The 13,895-nt window shown below is 46.5% G+C and overlaps 1 protein-coding gene across 2 annotated transcripts; it reads right to left on the bottom strand.

Moving 5' to 3' along the window:
- Positions 1 to 612: 612 nt before the first annotated feature.
- Positions 613 to 9,955, bottom strand: EXOSC2 (exosome component 2). 2 transcript variants are annotated; one of them, XM_079111780.1, is made up of 9 exons: positions 9,799 to 9,955; positions 8,517 to 8,618; positions 6,761 to 6,806; positions 6,503 to 6,592; positions 5,401 to 5,466; positions 4,703 to 4,771; positions 2,745 to 2,921; positions 1,940 to 2,068; positions 613 to 1,065 (listed from the first exon to the last, which is right to left on the bottom strand). In XM_079111780.1, exons 1-9 carry the CDS (start codon positions 9,918 to 9,920, stop codon positions 985 to 987), a joined length of 882 nt encoding a protein of 293 aa, XP_078967906.1. In that variant the 5' UTR covers positions 9,921 to 9,955; the 3' UTR covers positions 613 to 984. The 2 variants fall into 2 exon arrangements, with proteins under 2 accessions (XP_078967906.1, XP_078967907.1); XM_079111781.1 differs by lacking the exons at positions 4,703 to 4,771; positions 5,401 to 5,466.
- Positions 9,956 to 13,895: the final 3,940 nt, after the last annotated feature.

The following is a 13,895-nucleotide window of genomic DNA, read 5'->3' as shown; positions in this document are numbered from 1 at the left end:
TGGCAGTTATGTCTGTTGAGCCCTCCTTCAACTGCATTCAGCTAATCATTACCCAGCTCACAATTACAGAAGCCAACATTAACACATTTATAAATATCAAAAAGTAGTTCACCACAGATGTGGAATAAGACAGTACTTGCATATACAATGCCTTAAAAAATGTTTCTCAAAACTAAATCAGGGCGCCATTTTTAAACAGTCATCAGAAAAGCAATGTGTAGGAATTCTGACATTTCTCAGTGAGAACTTAAGTATCTTTTTATCTTTTAACTGTAAATTATTCAAAAATAAAGAAGTGTCACTTCTTCAGTTATAGGAAGAAAACAGCTTTGCTTTCCAATCTGCATTTTCTTCACTTTCTTTTCATGTTCATCAGAGCACCCAAAAGTGCAATGGGCCCAGAACATTTATTCTGTTATTAGTGATAACGTCTTACAAACCACCCTCAAAGGCAGAACAGGTTAAGTGAGGCACCTGGTGTCGACGCCTCACGTCCCAGTGGAAGGAACGTACAGTGGGAAATGAGATTCTGGCGAAGCAAAAGGCAGCTGGGTGAAGTTTATTCTTCCCCCTAACTCGGCTTCACTTCACCACTGTGTTCTTCACAGTGGAGACCGGAACACACTACTTAGGGGTCAGGGATGCTGTTTTCTAATGGGGCTTTGTGCCTCATGAATGATGGTGAGCAGAAGACAAAGGAGTCTCCATATTATTCCAGGATGGGAGGCTGTTGGCCTCAACACTATAAAAGACCTGAAACCACCTCCTCACACTGGGACCCCGCTGGCACTATTCAGTTCCCCCCAGCCTGCATCTCAGAACAGGAGAGAACAGGCCCAGGAGCCCTCCAGCCACTCAGCTGCAATGCAGATGAATAATGAGTCTATTGGATCCTCCCTGGCCCACATGTGGGGACCCCACAGTGGACTCTTCACTTCCAAGAACCACTCCAGCGAGGTGCACAGACCCATCTTCAGGAGCCTCTCATCCTTCCTGTTCTAAAAGCCTCTGGCGTGTTTCCAGTACAATTTCCTCCATGACTTCTGGCTTTAAGATGTCTTTGATCTGAGAAAGACAAAAAAAGGTATGTGTTCTAAAAAGAAACCAACTATTAAGCAGACCATCAAGCCATCCAAAACACAACAACTAAGCACGGTTAACATAAACCTGCATTTTGTTCCTTTATCAGAGACTCACTCCGTGCTATGGAATGTGATTTGCCAGTACCAGCTTAAGAAATCAAGGTTCCCTGGGACATGGCTGACAACAAAGGTATTCTGACATTCACTAAGTGAGTGTGGTAGCACAGGCCTGTAATCCCAGCAACTTGGGAGGAATCCCAGCAACTCGGGAGGCTAAGGCAGGAGGATTATAAGTTCAAGACCAACTTCAGCAACTTAGGCCCTAAGCAACTGAACATGGCACTGTTCCTCAAAATAAGAAAAAGGCCAGGGATGTAGCTCAGTGGCAAAGCACCTCTGGGTTTAATTCCCAGTACCAAAAAACAAGAAAACAAAAACAAACAACAAAAAACAAAAACAGGCTAAGATTTGAGATGGGCAGATGATGTCAAGAAGGTAGAGGGTTACTACCATAAAAGAGTCTCACCCGGCACCTCCATTCCAAACCCTTCGCCAGACACTAGACATGGAAGATATTGCCATTATCTTTTTTTTTATACCAGGGATTGAACCCAGGGACACTTAACTGCTGAGCCACATTCCCAGCCCTTTTTAAATTTTTTTTATTTTGAGACAGGGTCTCACCAAGTTGCTTGGGGCCTCCAGATAGATCTGCCAGACACTCAGAAGGCTGTCCTCCAGGACAGTCCCTACTGATGAACACAGCAGAAGTCCTGGGGACATGAGACTTTAAACACTGAGGAAGCACCGCAGCAGCTCACAGGTGCGTGAGGGAAGGGGAGCTCCAGGTGGAGTACCTGATGTGAAAGGGATGCTTCATAGCAATACAGGATACTGGTGTCATACAGCATCATCCTCTGAGTGACCAATGAGACGACGCAGTTCCGGAGCCGGGATATCACCTCTCGATCAGCAAGGGAGACAGGCTACAGGGGGTTCAAGAGGTAGGGAAGGTAAATACGAACAAAAATGTGAGAAGTTCCAGTAAATTAACAGAAGGGATGCATGCATGACTCGGCATCACTTTGGGACTCCCCCAAGGAAGATAAAGAGGGTGGCTTCTTCAGTGGCTCTAGCTATTACCTTGAACCTTTGCAAAGATCAAACCAGTTGTTGAGCCCAACTCTTCAGAAAAGAGAAGGCAATTCGATGTTCATGAATTGAAATTTCCTTAGTGGAAATTAAACTCAGTCTACAGAAACAACATGCAGTCATGCACTGTACAGTGACACTTCAGTCCTCAACAGATTGCATGAGTTGTCCAAGATTAAACCACCTAGAAACGCTGGAGCCATCTTAGTTTATAAGTACATAGTCCGATGTTCCTATAATGATAGTCACCTAACGCTGCATTTCTCTGAACAAAACACCATCACTAAGCAGCACAAGACTCGGGAAGCAGGAGGACTGCAAGTTTAAAGCCAGCCTGAGCAATTTAGCAAGGCCCTGACTCAAAAAAATAAAAAGGGCTGGGGAGGTAGCTCAGTGGTAAAACACCCAGTACCACCCCCCAAAAATAAGGCAACAGACTCTGCCTGCCACAAAAAGCACAGCAGAGACTGAGCGTCCTCACCCACCAACAGCACAACGATATTCACTCACCTCTAGATTTGCAGTGAAGCCCCCTGCATCCTCATCCTTGTGCTCAGGGGTTGGGTAGATCCAAATGAAACCGTTGTTACCCAGAATCACTGAGGCACCACATGGCAAGTCATGGAAGTGAGTCTTCTGCCGTTTCACCAGGGAGGGGGAAACCTGGACCAGAACACCCTGACCTAGCTAAAGAAAAAGATCACAGGCTAGGTCACTGTGGGATTGTGGGTGAGATGTTGAAAAACAGATTATAGAACATACGTCGCTGTTATACCCCAATCAGTCCTGTCATCTACATGTACATACAGAGTACAAATTTTCATAGAAAACATTTCTGGATCCACAGGCTATTTATATATTTCAAAAGAAGGTAGCTACTGATACTCTGTCATCATTACAGTCTGGCCTGGGGCAGGTGTGCTGGTTCAAGAAGCTAGAGCTGACTGGGATGTGCAATGGAGTGCCCCATTGCCCAGGAACACTGTCCTGTTCCACCCTAGTTTGTATTACAAACACCCATCCTGCCCATGAGATATGCACCACTGAAGAGCTCGTGCAAAGCCATGCCTGGTGCTGGCAGGCCAGCTCCAGGTCCACATTATACTGAAAGACCCTGTAGCACCCAGGCCTGTGCAGGGTTCACCTCCTACTTCATGTACATGAATGTGGGTAGCCACAAGGGAAAAGATGTTTTCCCACTCAGAACCTGGGTAGGTTCACCCAGATAAAGCCAAGAGACTAATAAATCATAATGTGCTTTAGGGAGTATGCTGTCTCTGAACAGCCTCTGCCAGATGCAGTGGTGCACACCTATAATTCCAGTGGTTTGGGAGCCTGAGACACGAAGATCACAAGTTCACAACCAGCCTTAGCAACTCAGCGAAACCCTGTCTCAAAAAATAAAAAGGACGAGAAATGCAGCTCAGTGGTAAATTGCCCCTGGGTTAAATCCCCAGTATCCCAAAAAGTAAATATAATAAATAGCCTCAAAAAAGTAACCTCATGGGCTGGAGTTGTGACTCAGTGGTAGAGCACTTGCCTAGCATGTGTGAGGCTCTGGGTTCAATTCTCAGCACCACACATAAATAAATGAGTAAAATAAACATCCATCAACACCTAAAAAAAAGTAACCTCATGCTGGACAAGGTAGTCCAAGGTTGCCTGTGACCCCAGGAAGGGGAGTCTCAAGTCTGAGGTCAGCCTCAGCAACTTAGTGAGACTCTGTGTCAAACAATAAAAAGGGCTCAGACTGTAACTCAGTGATAGAGCATCCCATTACCACAAATTATTACAAAATACTATAAAATAATAGTAATGTAATCACATGTAAGAAAAACAGTGAGTTTCATTTAGAGTCTCTAAAGCAATGGAACTTCATTTAGAAGGTCTATAACCTCATGGAAGGAAAGCAGTAAAAATCCCTTTATTTGCTAGCAATAACATCCACTTCACTGCTTGGACTACTGACTGCCTGTGTTGCCGGCCTCAGTCTCCTTTTGTTCTGCAGACAAGCTCTTGACCTGGCCCCAGTGCCAAGCTACAGCATCCCCCAGACGGAGCAGAGACCAGAGAGCCAAACAGCCTTGGGCAGAGGGGCTCTTCACATGGAAAAGGATAAAAGTCACCTCCCTTTACAACGCTCCTGACCCATAAAAACCACCTTCTTCCCACTGAGCTCTGGGGACACCAGCAGAATATGGGATGCTAGTGGCTAGGGCTTAATTACCCAGGCCGGTTTTTTTTTTTTTTTTTTTTTTTTTTTTTTTTTGCAGTGCTAGAGATGGAACCCAGGACCTTACTACCTATGATAGACAAAAGCACTCTACCAATGAGTGACATTTCCAGCCCACTACTCAGGTTCTTTAGGTCAGCATGCCAGGGAGCTACAGGGATTTGGAAATGGATTCCAAGTCTCAGTCAGCTAACAGAAACAGCAAGATAACAGAAACAGCAAGAGCCCAACTTACTTTTCCATATTTCAAGCTCCTCGTGTGCAGAGAGACAGCTCCATCAGAGAACACTGCCTGGACCTCAGCCTGGCCAGGGTGATGAAGGAACAAACAGAAGCCTCAGCTGCCCACGTTCATGTCACTGGCCTCCCTGGTCCCATGCCTCAATCTTTGCCTCCTAGCGCCAATAATCCACGTCAGATGTCTTAGTTGGACCCAGAGGACTTCAATGTGACCTCACTTTCCTCTTGGTTGACAAGAACAAGAATATCTTAATATGAACAGTATCTTTTCTATTCCCCAAGATAAAAGTTAACACTATTAAGAAAACTTAAGGAGCTGGGGTTGTGGCTCAGTGGTAGAGCACTTGCCTAGCACACATGAGGCACTGGGTTTGATTCTCAGCACCACATAAAAATAAATTAAGGTATTGTGTTCATCTACAACCAAAAAAAATGGAAAAAAAGAAAAGAAACTTGAGTCTAGCTTATAGCTTGGCCACCATGAGTTACAAGACCCACGGAAATGAGCCAACAGCAGGTGTGAACAAGAGCTAGGGAAGCCTCCTGAGTTAAGAGAGAGAAAGGCCCCAGCAGAGCTGGGCCACTTGACCCAGGACTCAAGGATTCTAAGTTCCTCCCATCAGATTCAACCTAAGTCCCACGTCCAGCCCCACTGGAGAGCACCAGGAGGGTGGAACACAAGATATAGGATACACTGATAAGGTCCCCTTCCTGCAAGAAACCTCTCATTGCAAGCTCATCTTCTGCAGATCTTCTCCTCTGAAATACACAAGGAAACAACAATGTTACTTAAGCCAGATCCTGAGGAAGATTTCTCTCCATTTCTCTCACTTCATCTTGAGATCTTTGAAGCCGACATGATACTCAAACACTAAAGAACCACAGCAAGAGGAGGTAACTCGAGCCACTGGAGGGGAACAACAGTGACATCATGATTCCCAACTCTTCTCTCTCCTTCTTCTCCTTTCCCTCTCTATCCTCTGAGTAACATTCAAGCTTCTTATCTGATCAGGGAAACATCTCGCCTAGCCTACTGCTCCCACTCACCCTCCATGACAGCTCCCAAGCTCCAGCAAGGCCAGACTACCTCCTGCTCGGCTGACTCTGCTCACAAATTTCCTGCCATCTCAGATTCTCTAGCTCATTAAATTCTCACCATCCTTCAAGGATCAACTGCAAGGCTAGTCCTTCCTGTGAGCTTCTCTCACTAAATTAATAACTGTACCACATACTTCTGTGTTCTGCCAGGTGTGTGGGTTAGACCTCTCACACCCACTGGTCTGTACAGTCTTTAAGGAACTCAATTGTGCCCCTTTTACCCTGCATCCTCCTCAGGACCCAGCACAGTGGGCCTCTCTGTAAATATACACTGACTGACCATGGTATTGTACAAAAAGCTGCAGCTTAGTGACAGGTGTCTGGAGTAACCAAATGCCCCTCGAGTCACAAAAAACTAATCTAAAAACAACTCTTCAAGGAATACCTTTACTGTGCAAAGTTGATACACCCAGACTAGGAAAATTATTAGCACCACGATCTAAAAGTTTCTTTCTCCAGCTTTCTCCTGGGATTCCTCCCCTCCAGCCCCGCACCGCCATGGATGTTTCTGACTTTACCACAGGCCAGTTGTTGCCTATGTTGCAAGACCTGCGCCAGGTGAAAAACCTACACGTACACCCAGGCAGCAAACTTCACGACAGATGTCAGTGTACAGCAAAGTTCTCTGGTGGGGCAAAGGACACTGCAGCTCTCACGAGCCAAGTGCACACCTCCAGGACCCAGCTGCAGCCCTTACCAGCTCTCCTCCAGGAAGGTTCATGGATGAGAGAAGCAAGACTGAATCCAGCCTGGAGTTGGTCTCCACCTTCCACCTCTTCTGTTGAACCTACAAACAAAAAGTTCCACACTTGGACACATGCTCCAAGGGCAAGAGCTAATTTCAAGAGTGACCAATAATCCCAAATTTAACAAGCCACAGGTCACAAAATAGCCAAATGTATTCACTAACCCACTCCTTAAATCACCAGCTGGCCTTCACTGATATTGACTTTACCTCTGTGATTCTCCCCACTACAATGTCTCCTACTTCACCATTATATCTGAAAGATAAAACAAAAGGTCATTCATCAATAAATAGTCTTTGAGATTCTGGTTAAACAAGCACCATTTGAGATTCTGGTTAAACAAGATGAAGAATTTGATTAAGGGCCACATTTAGCAAATCCATAAAATTATGCTGCTTCGACTTATTTTCAGGAATTAATAACTTCAAACATCCCAACATATATAAATCTCCACTGATTATCCTTAAACAAGCCACTCATTGCAAGTACTTCCATTAGCCTAAGGTCTCTGTTTTGCTGGATCACATGACAGTGGAAAGCATGGAGTATCTTCCTGTAGAACACAGTGGGTTCTGAACAGGCCAAAGGAGGAGAAAGGAGATCTGGAAACAGGTCACCATCTGAAGGGGCCCATGCTTGCCAGCTCCCCGCCACTGTCTGCACAACTCAGGCCTCTTGGCTAGTTCCTCATCCTGGACTCTAAGGATAAGGTGCTCCAGAGTAAGGCCAAGGCCTTAGATCACTTCTTATTTCCACCCACACCTTATTCACTCATGATGAGCTCATCCAAAGTAGTGGCTTTAAAATGCCACTGAGGACTGCAACACTCCCCGACATCCCAGATCCTACTCAACTGCTAGTTTTACCCATCATCACCACTTAAGATGCCTCATGGACATTTTCAAAGATATTAAGCCTAAAACATGCTTTCTAACAGTCCACTCCCCTCTTCCATAGCAAGCTGCCCCTCTCCCATTCATTCCCAGCTCAGTAAAAAGTGATTCTGTACCTCAGGTTGCTCAGGACTATAACCTTGGAGAGTCACCCTTGATTTCTCTCTCTTTTTCATACTGAGACAAATTCAGCTGTAAATTCTACTAGCTCTACCCTTAAAATGTGTGCAGGAATTAAAAGGCATCTGAATGGAAAAGGAAGAAGCAAAACCATCTCTATTCACAGATGACACATGGTCCTATAATCAGAAAGAACTGGGATCCAGTACCCTTTCATGATAAAACAAAACATCAGAAAACAGAAAACAAATATATGCAGAATCTAATCACAACTCCCCTTTCACACTGCTATCTTAATCCAGCTGTCCTCACTTCAGATAATGAGTATGATCCCCTAATCCATCTCCCTAAACCTCTTCCTATCCTCTTCAGTCTCCTCCCCACAGCAGCCAAAGTGATCTGATTAAAACCTAAGTCAAGCAGCACACCTATAGTTCCAGATACTCTGGAGGCTGCAGTGGGTAAACTGCTTAGGTCCATGAGTTCGAAACCAGCCTGGGTAACAAGCAAGACCCTGTCTCAGAGAACCTAGGTCAGATCACAGCTCTCCTCTGCTGCACCCCTCCCAGGAGCTTCCCAGATCACAGAGTAGAAAACTAAATGTTCACCATGGCTGTCAAGCAGGTCAACCTTGCACCCGCCTCAGCCCCTGCTCTCCCAGTGGCTTCCCTTTTGGGAAGGCTTTATTGACCACTTCCAAGTGTGCAGCCCTGTGCTAATACCTTACATATACCATCTCATTGAATTCTCACAAAAATCCTGAGGCAGGTCATGCTATTTATTTTGTCTCCACGCTGCAGAGGAAGTAACCAAATCTTGGAGAGGCCAGGTGACAATGAGAAACTTTGAAGTACTGATCTCTACCACCATTCTTAAAGTCACGTTCAAAATTGCAGAAAGACCTGTTGGTACAATATCAATGCTGCAACAAATACACACCTTCTGTTCTCACCTGGTGTTCAGAGCTTTCACACAGATCAACTTGTTTACTCTTTCTACAGAGCCAGCCACGGATGCAATGAGTTTCTCTTCTCCCATATATGTTCCATGGCCCCTGTTGCAAGACAAGGATACAAAGAAAGGATACCCGTTTAACACTTGAAGTGACCTCTCCCATCAAGAACAATATGTCCAACAGGCTCCTCCTGGCCTAAAGTCTCCAGAAAGCTACCTGGACATCTGCATCTTACATCTGCTCAGTTGTCACCTTCTCTAGCAGGCTTACCTTCACTACTCCATTTAAAACAGCACCCTACCCTACTGCCACCATCCCACCAAATTCCCAGCCTCATTCCACTTACCCTGCTCCACTTTTTTTCCCATTGCACCTATCACCAAACGTTCTGAATAACTTGCTTGTTGCACTGTTTATTATCTGTCTCTCCTGTAAGAACATAATCTCCACAAGGGAAGATTTTTTTCACTTTGTTCACTATTATACCCCAACCACACGGAACATAAACATGTTGAAAATATGAACAAATGAATGCCAAGATTTTCTAGCATCCTGTAACAAACTAAAAGCTTATGTACTCCTCCTTATATATATATTCATGTGTACCAAAGGGGGATGCTAAACTATGATGGTGATATGAGTGGATTTTGCTTCTTTTCTTACATTATTATCTCATTTAATCCTCACTACCTTACTAAATAGTTACTATCATCGACATCTTACAGATGAAGAAACTCGGGTTGCAGAGGTAATGCTAACAATGTGAGGCAGCAACACCACTGGAACCCCACTGTCTGACTCAACAGCCGGCCTCTTAACTACCACACATGTTCCACCCTTACATGCAAAATTTGTATAACTGGGTGCTAGTAGCACAGTATAGCTGTTTACCCCAAATCCAACACTTATTGGCTCCGAGGTGTCACTGAAGAGGAGTCCAGGACAGAGTGCCCACAGTTCCCTCCGTCAGCGGAAACCGTAGGGCCCCTGCTCCTAATATTCCCCGATTTTCCTCTCCTGATAAAGGCTCAAGATCTGTCTTCAGGCAGAGGATCCCAAAGTCACGGCCGCCAGACCTCTGAAGGGAGGATCCGGGGGCTGCGACTAACTCAGAGCCGGACACACAAGATGCAGAAAGGAAGGAGCACGAGGTTCGCTCCGGAGATGCATCGCGCGGGGCTTACACGCGCCGGGAAGAGGCCCAGGTTTCGGGCCAGGAGGCCACGTGCAGAGCCCTGCTGCCGCCCCCTGCGGCCCCGGCTCCCAAGTCCCCACGTACCGCATGAAGCCCGTGTCCGTGGTGATCGTGTCCCCCGGCACCACCAGATGTTTCTTAGTATCGCGGCCAAGGCTCTCACTGAGGGGTTTGCGAGCTACCGGCAGCCTCATCTCCATCGCCATCTTGGCGCCAATGACTTGCGCAGGCGCAGCTCGGCCTCGAGCCGCAATACTCCGCTCAGCGACTGCTGGGGACGCTCAGAGGGGCGGAGCTTCTTGGCGGAGGCCAATGGGAACTCACGGTCTGGCGGCCATGTTGACTATTGGCCACTTTAGGTTAACTTGAAGGAAATGAGGGAGCCAAGTTGCCATGTTTACTATTGGCAAGGACTCACCTGTGGAATACTAAAAATCTCAGGTTGTGTGGCCTATGAGTTTTTACCTATACTGTCTCGTATTCATCATTCCATTTATTGTTTGCCAGGGTTAGAGGTTATTGAGAAATAGTCCCCAGAGTTTTCGTCCATCTTCAAGTTGCTATAATCTGATACTTTGCACAAGAGGGCTCAGGAGGATCGGGAGGTGGAATCTACAGAAAACTCCCTCTGAACCGAAAGCCCATTGCATAGACCATTCCTAGTGGCCCCAATGGTCTGCATTACAGCCACCGTGGGTGTTCATTCCAGCCACCGCTTACACCCCCAAACAGCGCTCCCGATCCCTCTCACTGTGCTGTGCTTTCCTAACAACCTCTTCTGAGTGCACTGGCTTACTCTAACATTTTTTGGGGGGGATGGTGGGGAGACCATTTAAGAAAGTCGGCAAAACCCTGCAAGGCAGGTATATCAGGTAGGGAGAGTAATCTTCGCTTGCATTTACTCAAACAGCAAACGGGAGCGCTTTCCGCGCTCGGGGTACCGTTCTAAAGATTCAGCATGGAAAGACAGGTGCCCGTGGCTTTATCTGCGGCTCCTAATAGGAACTTTCCTCTAGTTCCTTCTCCTGGCCTCCTACTATCCTCTGCCTTCCCTTTCCCCGCAAGGTTTACAGCAAACTGAATTTCAACCTCAGGGAATTAGGATAATTCTCTCCAGAGACTCTAAAGAGGATTAAATTAAATAGCTTGCATCAGCCACACACTTCCACTCTGTGGCCAGGAAATCAGGTAAATCAAGTACATTATGTCCTGAAGATTCATCGGACCAATAAATCTCCATAAGAACAGCATTTCGTTCACCTAAGCAAGGCTCACAACTACACTTGTGAAGAAAGCCAATCCTGCCAGGCAGTGGATGACATAAATGCTAGAGTTCCATAATAGGTCTCTGAGTGAGTAAGTGGGCAGACACATCATCTCTCTGCCTGCCTGGAAGAAGACACTGGAGCCAAGAAAGTGCAAGAACCACCCATCTGTTGCGTCTGGCTATGGCCATAAGAGGGCGATGGTGTCCTTTGAACCAGCATAGCCCTGGCTGCACAGCCCAGGTAACACCTAGAGTGAGGGGTGTAATCCTGGAATCATCCCAGGGAGAGATATAACCTTAGCCCCACCCACGGCACTCACATTCCTGACCCTATCATAGGGCACCTTGATAGGCATTGTGGATACCTATTCACCCAGGAAGCAGTGGAGGTCCCAAAAGGACTAGAATTCACGTAGTGGATGGCAGTAAGGCTGACACTTGTTCCAGGGGCTGCTGTACCGCCAGAGCCTGCGCCTTTACCACACGTCCCGAGTGCCTTGCTGGTCCTTTCTTGAGTGCTTCACAAACAGGGGGCCATGTATTCCTCACAGTCGGCCCATCTAGGAGGCACACCTTGCTATTCTTGATGATTGTTTGGGGCCCCCGAGTTCCTAAAACGGACCTGCAGCTAGAACTAGAATCCAAGACTCAGGTTTCCCCTGACAGCTCCACCAAGCAGAGGGGTGGGCCCCAGAAAAAGCTGAACCACCTTGGGTGGTTTGGGAAGCATACGGATTTCTGAGGCCAGATTCAGACATTGAGCCTCTTCAAAGGTAAGGCTGGGAAGTCCGTGGGTGAGTTTCAACCCCCCTTGCTATTTCAGTGGCAGGGGGAGGTCCAACAACCACCAGCTCCTCCCACATCTGTGTGTCTCCAGAAGCTGATCTCAGCATCTTCCCCAGGACAACTCTTAACAACCTCCTCTCTTACCTCCCTATTTTTACATTAAACACACACACACACACACACACACACACACACACACACACACACACACCATAGCAACCAGAGGGAGTTTTTAAAACAAATCACATTAAATCACTTCCCTGCTTAAAACACTTCTGGCAACTTCCCTTTACACTAAGAATAAAGTCCAAACTCATCACTGAGGCCCCTGCCTGTCTCTGACTCCACTCTCCTCCTGACCCTTGCCATTACTCACTGGGCTGCAGCCAGACCCGCTGTCCTCCCCTCGGTCCCTTGAAAACCACACTCATCACCACCCCAGGATTAGTTTGCTTTTGGCCCTTTCAGCCCAGAGTCTTCTTTTCCAGGCCTTTGGTGGTCGACACCTTCAATCTCATGCACACCTTGTTCACATATTCCCTCCCCACAGAAGCTGTCCCTGGCTTCCTTATCTGGAAAACTCTCCAATCCCTTCTTGATCCTGTTTTATTTCTCATCACTGAATGTTCTTGTTTACTTGTTTATTGCAGTCTCCCCGCATCAGAGACAGGGACCATTTCTGAAACCAGGACTTAGACTATTTGGTTCAAAAGGTGTCAGCCTTAAGTATCACATCTAGAGAGAGCAACCATAAAATATTTGTTGGAAAAATAAGATATATTAAGAAAACATGTTTGCTTATTTATTTGCTCATCTGTCTGTCTCCTCCACGGAGCCCCATGAATACCCAGACTTGGTCTATTTGGTCGCTGGCCAGTCCCCTGAACTGTACTTGATACATGATAGGCCCTTGTATTAACCATCCCTTTGATTTTTCATTTACTGACGCTTTCAACTCTGGGGACCTTGCTGACCCTGCAGGGACTGTCCCTTTCAGGGCTAACCACTTGCTAGGGATGGTGAAGACTCACCCTAGAACATGTCTTTCCAATACAGCCCATCAGTGCAAAACCCACATCCACAACACCTCCTTTCTTGGGCTTTCTCACTTGGGGCCACTAGCCACCTGCCCCAGTCACCCAGGGCCAGGTCCCAGATAGCTGGGACAGCTTCTTTGCCCTGGAGCTTGCAGAAATCATCCAAACTAGCTAATCCTGGGCCTGCTTATCTTGCCACACCCATTTCTTCCCACAGAAGGCACAAGGAAGGCTCTCGCCCACATTCTTCCCTGGCTTCCTCTGCCTCCTGACCAGCCCCAGGGCTTCCCCTGTGGACCTGTGTGTCCTGTCTCCTGTTTCCAGGGACCCATGGGTTGTAACCAAGTTCTTCTTTCAGGACAGTCATTTTCATGCCTGCCTTCTTATGATAACTAATTGAAACAAATCCTGGAGACCCTTAAAACAGCCTTCAATAAATCTTTGTTGAATGAATGAATAAACTTATTCAACAGACATTTGCTGGACACCCACTATGTGCTGTGGGGTCACAGAGCTGGGTCATCTACTACTGCAGTCATCAAGGTGTTAAGATATTCAGAGAGGGGAAAGGAAGTTGGGAGGTAGAGGGCAGGCAGAAAAGCTGCTACGACCCTTCTCACTCACCAAGGACAGCATCGTATTAGCAACAGCTCCCATTTATTATTTACTATGTGGAGAGCTTTATTTATTTATATACATTACGCTGTTTTAATTCTTATGATAACCTTATGAGTTGTCATCCCACCTTCCATCTGAGAAAGCCTGAGGCACAGAGATGTTATTTGACTTGCCCAAGGTCACATGGTTAATGAATGGCAGGGCAGAGTTTCAAATCCACATCTGTGGTCTCTACTTAGAATCTTCTGTTGCTAGAGGTCCTAAACCATGCAATAAGGCAAGAAAAAGAAATGAAGGCATTCTGAAGGGAAGGATAGCAGCAAAGCATGTTTGCTTCTTAATTCACTGACAATATGGTCACGTACAAAGTCCTAAGGAATATACAAGGTGTTGTCATAAGTGACTTTTGCCAGATTGAAAGATACTGCATCCTCGGGGGACATGCCAAAGGCCCTTTGGACTGAATCCTCAGA

This window comes from Sciurus vulgaris (assembly GCF_902686455.1).
Source record: "Sciurus vulgaris genome assembly, chromosome: 15".
Taxonomy (NCBI): Eukaryota; Metazoa; Chordata; class Mammalia; order Rodentia; family Sciuridae; genus Sciurus; species Sciurus vulgaris.
Note: the sequence above shows the minus strand (reverse complement) of the source record. Positions and strands in the feature narration are given on the sequence as shown.